This window comes from Botryllus schlosseri, chromosome 1 (assembly GCF_051294905.1).
Source record: "Botryllus schlosseri isolate E-star chromosome 1, Bs_hap1, whole genome shotgun sequence".
Classification (NCBI taxonomy): Eukaryota; Metazoa; Chordata; class Ascidiacea; order Stolidobranchia; family Styelidae; genus Botryllus; species Botryllus schlosseri.
In genome coordinates this window covers 35,301,021-35,314,631 of record NC_137236.1, presented here as the reverse complement: position 1 = coordinate 35,314,631, position 13,611 = coordinate 35,301,021, and the positions used below count along the sequence as shown (strand labels likewise).

Sequence of the window (13,611 nt, the reverse complement as noted above, 5' to 3'; positions counted from 1 at the left end):
TAGCCTAAGAACCGTTTGGCACAATCTGATATGGTGGTAAGTTATCTAAACAAAGAGCATCAATAAATAATAGATAGCACTAACGCTATCCTTGAATATGATACAAAACAATTAATGGAACAAATACAATGCACAAATGATAGCTCATAGAAGAGGACTACATACCAACAACCCATACCAGCATACTGTAACTGTGTTATATGACACTCTTCATTTTGCAAAGATGGAAGAAACTAGGTGATGAACGGTGATATCGAGAACAATTCATCCAACCCGCGAGTCATATATACGAGAGAACCAGACAGATTTCTTGACTAAGGACAAGTAGGTGATGTAATCTCCTGTGACAAATGGCGCAAGAAATACAAGCAGTTCGCAATCTACTGATAAAACATCATTTTACTGGTCCTACAGAATATAGAATTCACTTCACAATGATCCAATTGTACCGTTTCAACGTGGTGAGGCTATAAGAGTGTTGGAACTGTAGTTGTCAAACTTGCTCCAATACTGAGGTACGGATTCCTTTCCCAATGATTTGATTACTTGAGCGGTATACGGGATAATTATTGGTGTGATATGCGCAAGCCTTTGAAATGTGAGGGCTTGTCTACATTGTGTATGGAAATCGATCTCCCCACATCTACACTTTCTCTGCTAGCATGAAATACCGATAAAATGTGGTCGAACCGCTAATACAGTAATAAAATCATAAAAAGGCAATGAGTGAACAATGAGTGTTTTCACATGAAAAAGCGGTATACAACGAATATATTGAAATTGTTGAAAATATTGACGTTTTACTGTATCAGCTGTATCACAGTTGTAGCAGCTGTATCGCAGTTGTATCAGCTGTATCACTCAGGTATCAGCTGTATCACTCAGGTATCGGCTGTATCACTCAGGTATTACTCAGTGATCACTCGGCATAATAAGTATCACGTCTAGACTACGTCAGGATACAAAACATTTGGAGAATATTGTTGAAAAATATCTGGAGAAATTTTGCAATTGATAATGTCGCCTAGCTTTGCATCCTTTTCGTCAGCAGAAGACACGTATATTGCAAAGGAAAACTGTCCACAGATACTTTCGTACTTGGATAATACATTTCTTGCGTAGGCTCGTGAGAAGGTTTAGGCGTTGAATAGAATATTAAATTGGCATTCGTACTCTGAAGGACTGTATACGAACAATAATTGCAAAACAGTGCATTTCATGATAAAGGTACTGACGCAATGGCAAAAATGTAAACTGAATAAATTGATTTGCTACATGAAATCATTACAATGTATTTGGATGCACAGAGGGCATTTTATAATCAAAGAATTTTCTAAAAGTACCGTAATATTTCATGTATAATCCGCAAAATTTTTACGATTTTTTGCCCTAAAATCGGGGGGATGCGTATTATACATGGGAACAACACGCTTGAAAAAAATCTCTCTCGATAAAAAACTTGAAATCACACCTTTCTTCATGTTCGTTTCCAATCGCGCATCACTTTCACGGTCGTGCTCAGTAATTCGTATTATCAGGGTAACGCGCTACCAATTAGCAAAAACCGTGTTGCCAATTAATGAGAGTCGTCTGCCCAGCACGCAATCTCCTTCTGAGTTGGTTTGCCGTTTGCACGCAAGCGAAGTTAGGTCAAGCATTGATTGCTGAAAGCGTGCGCGGCAATCGTCGCTGATTCATCGACAGGCCATGTGCGCAAAATATAATCGCTTGCGTAATCAGTCGCACCTCCAACAGGCGTGGTGTGCAAGACATAATCGTTGGACTGAGCAACCGCATGATGCGCAAGATGTCGCGTCGCCGGCCTCGCAGGCTTTGGCTGCTATCTACTATCGTATAGAGGCAATATCGTTACTTTTAGCAATCGCATCTGTAATAGGCCACGTGCGCAAGATGTCGTGTCGCTGGCCTGAACTATCGCGTCGCCAGCCTCGCAGGCTTTGGCTGCTCTGTACTATCGTTTAGAGACGATGCCGTTAATTGCATAATGATTAGCGATGGTTATGTCATGATTGTTCGACAGTGACATCGCAAAACAGAACAACATCGCGTACTAAAACACAGCTACTCATGTACTATGAATGCAGGGCTGGCACTATACATGGGTACAGGCTTTTTCCCAGAATTTGCATGTCATTTTAAGGGTGCGTATTATACATGGGGGCGCACTATATTCGGATATTACGGTAAATACCGGTACTGATAAAATGTACCTGAAGTGGTTTCACAGTAATTAACTCATAAAAAGGCAGTAAATTGAATGTTTTCGTGCGGGAAAGGGGTATACATCGAACGTAATTTTAAAATGCCAGAAAATATTGACGTTTTACTGAACATATACATTCATGGCTATTGAATAATACAGTTGTTCTCGAAATTGGGAGGTGGACGCTTGGGGAAAGTGAATGCATCCAAGGGGAGGTGCGAACCCGATGGAGAGAATTGATGTTTATTCAACTCGAAATGAGTTCAAATTGTATGATACTCTATGTTTCTCCAAAACGCAACAAAACAAGGTAATGAACGATGATATAGAAAACAGCCTATCAAAGCAACAAGTCACCCTAGCCCCAACCCAAAGGACTACATATCGACAAGCCATACCAGCACACTGTAACACATCGTAAAACCAGCAGCATAATATACCTTAAATATTGATAGCATTTTCTCATCAATTTCGATACAGGCATGCGACCAAGGGTTGGGGAGCGCCAATTCAAGTTCACTAGACCAGCGGTTCTCAACTGCCATTTCCAGACGTACTTCCTGCCAGTCCGCAATGAAAAAACAAAATATGTCATCTCAATTTCAAAATGCAAGATGTTGAAGCCTTGTCTTTTGATATAGGAAATATTACATCAAATTTTAAAAGTAGTCAAGAACTTCGTGAAGTAACATTAGGCCTTGAAACATATTAGATTTTTCTTGAAGTTCAAGCCGTCTACAGTGACGACATGCGAGCGACAATTACGAGCTGCGACTATCTGAGCCGCACAGTATGTACGTAAATTCATTTTCGATTCATTGACGTGACGTGCGTGGAACAGCAGACAGCGATGAGTTATATTGGACACCAGGTTCATAGATACCAGCATGCATGTCTATATGAAACTTCAGTTCATATGAACTTATTGTTAGGGATGTCGCATCAACGATATTGAACGAGTCCAAGACTTCTAGTTTAAGTGTTCGGAATGCTAAATATTTCCCAAGTTCATTCGACCGTATACCGTAGCTTAGTGATTGTCTGGCAAAATCTGATATTTTGGTAAATATTCTGTAAAAAGAGCATCATTAGATTATTAACAGCACAACCACTATACTTGTATGTCATGAAAATATATCAACAGAATCAAATGAAATACACAAACGATGGTTCAGTGGACTACATAGCAATAATCTATACCAGCATATCGTATCGCTTCGTAATACAAACAGCCTGATGTATCTTACATGTTGATAGCATTTACTCATCAATCTCGACAAAGACATTTGTGGTTAGTATATCTTAGAGCAGGGGTGGGCAAACTTTTGAGCTCGCGGGCCACATTCAACATCTCAATCCATTTGCGGGCCGCACTATAAAAAATTGGGATTATAAACCAAAACGCAATATTGGTTTAGATTAGATAGTGAGGACATGGAGATAATATATATGCTTATTTAAATAAACCAAACATTGGTTGGATGATATCGTACACTCGTCACAAACAGTGGCAAGATTTCCACTCTTGGTTCAGTTCCAGGACACACAATGCTGACAGCATAATAACGATGTTAGCTTCAGGCACGCTTCTACTGTGTGTAGATAAATTATAAGCACATACATTAAACTGGAGTGGTCCATCTTAAATTACACTACTGATCCGAATTAGGTCAATCTCGTTTAGATTTCTGTGATGTTTAGCAGTTAAGACCTTTCAAAATGCTTGGGGCTTGAAATCGAGCTGTTGCGCAAGAAATTAAACATAAAAAATGATATAACAAGTATTTACCTTAGAACAGGGATTCTCAAACTTTTCAAGACACCCTCCCCCTTATGATGGTGAAAGATTTCACGCACCCCTTACCGTCATATCACAAAACGCAACCAGGATGCAAGCAAGTCAAACTGATAGTTTGATGGCATGGAAGGTTACGACTGTTGATTGGAGGTTTTGAAATATAAAATTTAAACTAAATACAGAGCAATTAACTATGAATGGATGTAAATCGCGCAGGGCGCGAATTTTTTTTTCAGTTGAGCTCGGCGACGCGACCCCTTCTGATGCTTTCACGGCCCCAAGGGGTGGAGCCCCCGGTTTGAGAATCACTGCCTTAGAATTACCATAGTGAAATATACTAAGAAAAAGTTTAAGTCATTGCATTAATTTGATTTTATCATTTATCAATTTTTATTCATCAATTAATCATTTTATCAATAAATTTTGATAATTTTCTTCAAGACTCTCGCGGGCCGCACAGAACAGTGCGGCGGGCCGTAGCTTGCCCACTCCTGTCTCAGAGTCACCAAAACACACTATGCGCCCAACCGAAAATTTATCGGACCAAGGGTTGGGGACTGCCAATTCAAGTACGCACAACAACACATTGCTATCCGATGAAAGAAAGGTGTTCACTGTACGCCGGCGGCGGCCAGCCAATTGACGATGAAGAACATATGCACGGTGTGTACACGTAATTCAACATGCATGTGTCGCCGGCTGTCAACATGCAATTTGAATTTTGCGACTACTGACTTTCGCGACTGTCATACACAGCCTACATGTCACCATGCCCTTGACTGTTAAAGTATCATGGCAAACTTTACCAGATCCGCAAGCCCAGACATCTCCATTTTCATATTGGGTACGGTAGTGCAGTAATCAAGGGAGTGATGAAATCACCTGTGCCAAATGGAGCATGATATAATAGCTATTCGAAATATGATTATACACCATCATTTTTCTCGTCACACATAACATAGAATTAACTTCACAGTAATCCACTTGTTCCGTTTCAACGTCGTGAGGCTACAAAAGCGTTTGACCAGAGGTTAACAAACCATGGGGTAGCGCTGTCACAACAACAGCAAGTGGTAAAGTTGCTAATCTTTTTTAAGATCGGTAAAAGTCGACTCGCTCCAATAGTGATGTACGGAATTTTTGATTGTGCGAAGAAATCGGATCTCCTCACGTTTTACGAAAGACATTGCTCTGGACTAGTGTGAATGATGAATAATATAAAGAGGTTGGAGGGCACACTACAAAGTGAATATCACATTTTCGATATTTTACGTCACATCACATTAATTACTAATGCCACCATGCAAACCCAAATGAAGCTTGAGAGCTATGTTCAATGTAAATGCTTTCCCACAAATAACACAATAATAATGTTTGATGCCAGCATGCCTATCTGAATAATGCTTGGGTGCCATTTGCGATATTATTGCTTTTCCACAAATATCACATTCATGATTTTTTTTATGCCAGCATGTTCGTTCAAATGAAGCTGGAGGTTACCCAGCGATGCTAATGCTATTCTATATATCACACTTGTGATTGTGACACCAGCATGTCCAAATGACGCTTGAGGTCACCACTCAATGTAATTGCTTTCCCACATATATCACAATGATGATTTGTGACACCAGCATGTCTGTCCGAATACAGGTCACCCTTATGAATAAATCTTTTCCCACAAATATCACATTCATGATTTTTGATGACAGCATGCATGTCCAAATGAAGCTTTAGATGAACCAGTTGAGTAAATGCTTTCCCACAAATATCACATTCATCATTTTTTACGCCAGCATGCACTTTCAAATGCATCTTGAGGCTACCCTTCAATGAAAATGCTTTCCCACAAATTTCACACTTATGAATTTTGATGCCAGAATGCATGTCCAAATGACGCTTCAGGTTACCCTTCAATGTAAATGATTTTCCACATATATCACACTTGGGATTTGCGACGCCAGCATGCATGTCCAAATGAAGCTTGAGGTAACTCTTTGATGAGAATGTTTTCCCACAAGTATCACATTTATGATGTTTGATTTCAGCATGCATGTCCAAATGACGCTTGAGACCCCATTTCCGACTAAATGCTTCTCCACAAATATCACATTTATGGTTTTTGATGCCAGCATGCATGTTCAAGTGATGTTTGAGGTTACCTTCCGATGTTAATGCTTTCCCACAAATATTACATTCATGAGTTTTGATGCCAGCATGCATGTTCAAATGATGCTTGAGGTAACTCTTCAATGTATATGATTTTCCACATATATAACACCTATGCTTTGTGACGCCAGCATGCACGTATAAATGACGCTTGAGGTCACGCTTTATTGTAAATGCTTTTCCACAGATATCACACTTCTGATTTGTGACCCCAGCATGTCTGTCCGAATGAATCCCGAGGTCACCCTGATGAGTGAATCTTTTCCCACAAATATCACATTCATGATTTTTGATGCCAGTGTGCATGTACAAATGAATCTTCAGATGAGCCAGTTGAGTGAACGCTTTCCCACAAATGTCACATTTTTGATTTTTAATGCCAGCATGCACTTTCAAATGACACTCGAGGCTACTCTTCGATGCAAATGCTTTTCCACATATCACACACTTATGATTTGTGACTCCAGCATGCATGTCCAAATGAATCTTGAGGTTTCCCTTCTGAGTATATCCTTTTCCACAAATTTCACATTTATGATTTTTGATGCCAACATGCATGTTCAAATGAAGCTTGAGGTCACCCTTCGATTTGAATGCGTTTCCACATATATCACACTTATGATTTGTGACGCCAGCATGCCTGTCCAAATGAAGCTTAAGGTAACCCTTCGATGTGAATGATTTCCCACAAGCATCACATTCATGATTTTTGATGCCAGCATGCATGTCTATATCAAACTTGAAGTCGTGTGAATTTCGTTTTCTGAAATGTCGCATCAAATATCTTGATCGAGTCTTCAAGGTTGAAGTGTCAGGAATCCAAAATTTTTTCCAACTCAATTCAACACATATACTTCAGCTTAATGATAATCTGATATTTCGGTACGAAATCTAAAAAAATGGCACCATCAGATTATAGTAAGCAAAACCGCCATACATGCATATCATACAAATAAAACCATAGAAACTAATGAATTAAACAAAATCAAATGAAATGAACAGATCATAGTTCAAAGGACTACATATCGTCAAGCCATACAAGCATACTGTACCACATCGTAAAACAAAAAGCATAATATCCCTTACACATTCATAGCATTTTCTCAGCAATTTCGATAAAGGCGTGCGAGCAAGGGTTGGGGAGCGCCAATTCAAGTTCACTAGACCCCAGTGGTTCTCAACTGCCGGTCCCCGACGTACTTTCTACCAGTCCGCGAGGGAAAAACAAAATATTTTACCTTAATTTCAAGATGCAAGATGTTGAAGGCTTTTCCATTGATAGAAAATATATTACATCAAATTTTGAAGTAGTTAAGAATTTCGTGAAGTAACATTAGGCCTTGAAACATATTCTATTTTTCTTGAAGTTCACGCCGTCTCCAGTGACGACATTCGAACGACAATTACGAGTCCAAATGAAGGTTGAGGTGAGCCTTCCAAGTAAATGCTTTCCTACAAGTGTCACACTCATGATTTTTGATACCAGCATGCATGTTTCAAAGTTCGGGTCATACATATTTATCCTTGAAGATGTCGCATCAACGATCTTGAACGAGTCCAAGTCTTGACGTTCAAACTGTTAGGAATGCTGAATGCTAACTCTGTTCGGGGAAATTTTAATACAACCACACATACATATCTAATATAAAAAAGGCAGTATGAAATCAAGTTTTATTCAGTATATTTGAGTTGCATACTTTTGACGTAATTAAATCACGGTTAATTTTGATTTTGTAGGGGTCACTGTTACGCAAAATTCGATTCGAAATTTTACCGGTCCGCGTTGAAACAAAAATTGAGAATCACTGCACTAGACAAGGTAGTGCTTACCATTGAAGGAAATACTTGAGATCAACAGCGGCCAACTAATGGTTGTACGCCGCATGCAGTCATAGAAGAATGTGTGTATGGCTGTGTACACGTAATTTCACTAGCATGTGTTGACGGCAGTCAACATACAACTTGAAATTTTCGACGACTTTCGCCTCTGGCATACAGCGTACGTGTTGCCATGCCGTGACTAATGAAGTATCATGACTAGCTTTACTAAATCTGCTGGTCCGAACATCTCCATTTTTATCATGGATTGTACACAAATGTAGATTTTGATGCTGTTGCATACCGAGTTAAAAGACTATCTTCCGAATTGTATATCAAGATGATGTTATGATTGTCATAAAACGCTGTAGTAAGTTTCAGGATTAATGGTAACTGATAACTGATTGGGATGGTAATATTAGTATCAAAGTCGAGTATACATGTGATATGCCATCTTACCTACAGCAAAGTAATGTGACCAAAACTGCTAAAAGAATTCAAGCGTGACTTAACAATGGTAAAACGGGATTTTCCATTCCATAGTCATATTCGATATTGAAATCAACTAAAAATGCTGCATCCGGACACCGTGGAAGTGTAAGATATATGAGGTACAGCAATATTTTCAATCAGAGGCCAACGATTATGGTTTCCTAACATTTTACCACCATGTTGTGACTTAACGAAAATTGCTGATATTTTTTCACCTCTAATGGTCGATACAGATAATTACTTCAAAATGTGATATCGGATCGACAATTGGTCGGGCTCTATTAAAAACCAATTAACGCTCGAGCTTGTGTGATACAATCATGAATAATAGTGGACCGGCGCAGGCTCAGGCAAGCAATCAAAAAAGCTTTCCAAAATGCGTTTGCGGTGCAAAAGTCACAATTGTGAATTGTCCACGCCTATAACTTCTTGTCATTACCGCAATACATCGAATATGGATAGCCCTATAACGCGCCTTGAGTCACGGAGCGGTCTACTTTTTGCAAGCCTCTAATGTTTTTACTACTGGCCAAGTGCATTTGATCAGCAGATGCGCTAGAGATACGAAAAGACGGAAATCTGGGAACCAACACAACAACCAATCTAAATCATTGCGAATTGGATTACATGATAGATTCCACATCGGGCATATGATTAGTAGGCCCACAATCTGTTATGGTACTATAGCCATGAACGCGCAAGGGCGAAATCTTCAGCTGCAATATAATGTGATACGCATATTACTCCCATTGTCATAGACGAGAAATGGTTAGGAGAAAAATTTATTGCTCTTGTGAAACTGCTCATTGGGCATCCAATCACAAATGAGCAATTATACCAAGATATAACAGAGCTAGATTTCGGATTCTGGTGGCATATTTGAGCTTGGGGGGAATGGGTGGGGGATCTTGGATATGGATCACATGTCTACGCCCCTATAACGTAGCATTGGACCCGAAGTTGTCAAAATTTGGGTCAGTGATGGCATTGTAAGAGCAAGTACTAAAGTTATTCTTTTTCGAAAGCAGCAAAACAGTCAACATGTTCCAATATTGGTTAATAGATTTCCTTGCCATTGCTGACTACTTGAGCAATATGGCAAATAATTGTGGTTTTTTATATGCGAAAGCCTTTAAATATGAGGACTTGTCTCAATTGCGTATAGAAATCGGATCTCCCCACCTTCACTTTCGCGGATAGGAACTACCATCGCAGTGATCAACTCATAATAAGGCAGCAATTCAACTGTTTTTACACGGTACAGCGGTAAACATAAAGCATAATTTTAAATTGCTCTAGAATATCGATATTTTACAGAAAATACACCCTCATTGTTAGCAAGTATCAGGAATAATGAATTACTGTAATTTTCCATGTATAATGCGCAAAATTTTCACGGTTTTTTGCCCTAAAATAGGGGATACGCATTATACATTGGCATAGTCTTGAAAAAAATCTCCCTCGATAAAAAATTGAAATCACACCTTTCTTCATGTTTGTTTCCAATCGCGCATCACTTTCAGCCATCGCGCTCAGTAATTCGTATTATGGGTGTTATGTGCTGCCAATTAGCGAGAAGCGTGTTACCAATTAACGAGCAGCACAGCACATGGTCTCCTGCTAAGTTAGTTAGCCATTTGTACGAGAGCGAAATTAGGTCATTGAGCACGAGCGAGCATCGCGCAGCAATCATCCTTAATATATTGCCAGGGTCAAAGGCTCACACCCCCTTTGAAAATCCACAAATTAAGTTGCTGTTGCAACGGTGACCAACACCACCAGCGAATTCAATCATACCGCCATCGTACGCCTCGAAGTCTTGATTGCCCGATACCATGATTGCTCAGAGAGAATAGCGGACATGGCGACGCTTGTCGGACTATGCAGTTTTCAAATCCAAATACACCGAGAAATTAACTGTCCTGGAAGTAACGCTTGAGGTTGCCCTTCTGAGGAAATACCTTTCAGCATATATCACATTTGCGATTGAGCATGCCTCTCCAAATGAACGTTGAGGTTGCTCTTCTGAATAAATGCTTTCCCACATATATCACATTTATGATTTGTGACGCCAGCATGCATGTCCAAATGAAGCTTGAGGGTACCCTTTGTAGAAATAGCTTTTCCACATATACAGCATTTATGATTTGTGACGCCAGCATGCATGTCCAAATGAAATTTGAGGGCACGCTTTGACTTGATAGTTTTCTCACATATATCACATTTATGATCTGTTACGCCAGCATGCATTTCCAAATGAAGATTGAGTTCGACCTTTTGTGAAAATGCTTTTCCACATATATCACATTCATGATTTTTGATGCCTCCATGCATGTCCAAATGACGCATAAGGACATACTTCCGAGTAAATGATTTCCCACATATGTCACATTTGTGATTTTTGATGCTAGCATGCATGTCCAAATGACGCTCGAGGAGATACTTCCGAATAAATGCTTTCCCACATATCTCACATATGTGGTTTCTGATGCTAGCATGCATGTATAAATGAAGTTTCAGGTCACTCTTCTGAGTGAAAGCTTTTCCACAAATATCACATGCATGATTTTGGATTCCAGCATGCATTTCCAAATGACGCTTGAGGTTACCCTTCGATTTGAATGGTTTCCCACATACATCACATTTATGATGTGTGACGCCAGAATGCCTGTCCAAATGATTCTTGAAGTTACACTTCCATGTAAAGGCTTTTCCACATATATGACACTTATGATTTGTGACGCCAGCATGCTTGTCCAAATGATGCTTGAGGTTACTCTTCGATGCAAATGCTTTTCCACATATATCACACTCATGATTTGTGACACCAGCATGCATATCCAAATGAAGCTTGAAGTATACTTTCCGAGAAAATGCTTTCCCACAAGTATCACATTTATGATTTTTGATGCCTCCATGCATGTCCAAATGACGCATAAGGACATACTTCCGAGTAAATGATTTCCCACATATGTCACATTTATGATGCGTGATGCCAGAATGCCTGTCCAAATGATTCTTGAGGTTACACTTCCATGTAAAGGCTTTTCCACATATATGACACTTATGATTTGTGACGCCAGCATGCTTGTCCAAATGATGCTTGAGGTTACTCTTCGATGCAAATGCTTTTCCACATATATCACACTCATGATTTGTGACACCGGCATGCATATCCAAATGAAGCTTGAAGTATCCTTTCCGAGAAAATGCTTTCCCACAAGTATCACATTTATGATTTTTGATGCCTCCATGCATGTCCAAATGACGCATAAGGACATACTTCCGAGTAAATGATTTCCCACATATGTCACATTTATGATTTTTGATGCCAGCCTGCATGTCTATTTCAAACTTGAAGTCATGTGAATTTTCTTTTCTGAAATATCGCATCAACGATCTTGATTGAGCATTTGAGGTTGAAGTGCCAGGAATGCAAATTTTTCCCAACTCTATTCAAACATATACTTCAGCTTAATGATACTCTGATATTTCGGTTACTCTGATATTTCGGTAAGTAAGCTGAAAAAATTGCACCATCAGATTATAGTAAGCACAACCGCCATACATGCATATCATACAAAAAAAGCAATAGAAACAAATGAACTGAACAAAATCAAATGACTACATATCAACAAGCCATACAAGCATACTGTAACACCGGCATGTTTATCCAAATGAAGCTTGAAGTAGCCTTTCCGAGAAAATGCTTTCCCACAAGTATAACATTTATGATTTTTCATACCAGCATGCATGTCCAAATGATGCTTGAGGGTACCCTTCCATGTAAATGCTTTTCCACATACATGACACTTATGGTTCGTGACACCAGTATGCATTTCCAAATTAAACTCGAGGTATCCCTTGCGAGTAAATGCTTTCCCACAAGTATCACGTCTTTGATTTCCTATACCAGCATGCATGTCTATATAAAACTTGAGGTTATATGAATTTTTTCATGGAAATGATGCATCAACAATCTTTACCGAGTTAAGATTTTCACGCTCAAAGTGTTAGGAATTCTAGATCTTTCCCAACTCAATTCGCACATACAGCCAAGCTTATTGACCATCAGGCACAATCTAATATATTGGTAAGTGAACTAAACAAAGAGCATCATTCATTCGATTAAAGACAGTGCGACCGTTACTCTTGCACATACAAATAAATCAATAGAATTAAATAAAATGCACAAACGATAGTTCAGACGCCTACATAGCAACAAGCCATTTGAGCATAATTCAACTCTCGATTACGGGGTGGTGCAGCCACTCCATGACTATATTATAGGGTGGTAAATCAAATCAAAATGTCAAAGTCTGTCGTGGAATCTGTTCTGTAACAGATCGGACTTCAATTGAATCATCAGGCCTTTCTCATATTTTGATTAGCGTGAATAAATTACGCCAATAGTCTGATAGCGGATTCAAAGTTTGAGACGCTCGTTGTCAATCTTAGATTACAGTAATTTTCACATCCACATGTATAATACGCATCCTTACAACGACAACGATCGCTAATCATTATACAATTTACGGCATTTTCCATGAACGATAGTTGATATCGGTCAAAGCATGCGAGGCCGGCGATGCGATAGTTCAGGCCAGCGACACGACATCTTGCGCACAAGGCGTATTACAGATTGATTGCCCAGGGTTGTCTGCGCTGCACAACAGCGCGTGATCTCCTGTTGAGTTGGTTTGCCGTTGATTCGCTTGCTAAATTAGATCATTAACTGTACCCGCACACGGCAATCCTCGCTAATTTATCACGTCAACTACAGGCCTGAACAACCGCATACACAGCACGCCATGTGCGCAAGATCTTATCGCTGGCCTGGTTGAATCTCCAACATGCCTGGTGCACATGACATAACTGTTGGCCTGAACAATCGCATCTGACCTCGTGCGCAAGATGTCGCGTCGCCGGCCTCGCAGGCTTTGGCAGCTATCTACTATCGTATAGAGCAGAGGTCTCAAACTCAAATGTGCTCGCGGGCCAGTTTTCCAGTTTTGACGACGCCGCGGGCCGCAGCATTTATGGGGGTATTCTGTGTCTTTCCAAGTAGGCCTTATTTTGCGGGAATGGATTGTCCTATTGAAAGTGAGCCGAT

General features: G+C 39.7%; 2 protein-coding genes across 2 annotated transcripts; both read right to left on the bottom strand.

Moving 5' to 3' along the window:
* Positions 1-47: 47 nt before the first annotated feature.
* Positions 48-6,965, bottom strand: LOC145435682 (uncharacterized). The gene has a single exon (XM_080312984.1). It carries the CDS (start codon positions 6,963-6,965, stop codon positions 5,550-5,552), a length of 1,416 nt encoding a protein of 471 aa, XP_080169110.1. The 3' UTR covers positions 48-5,549.
* A 113-nt stretch (positions 6,966-7,078) lies between these two features.
* Positions 7,079-13,017, bottom strand: LOC145435676 (uncharacterized). Its single transcript, XM_080312975.1, has one exon. The coding sequence runs from the start codon at positions 11,889-11,891 to the stop codon at positions 10,473-10,475; it is 1,419 nt and encodes a 472-aa protein (XP_080169101.1). The 5' UTR covers positions 11,892-13,017; the 3' UTR covers positions 7,079-10,472.
* Positions 13,018-13,611: the final 594 nt, after the last annotated feature.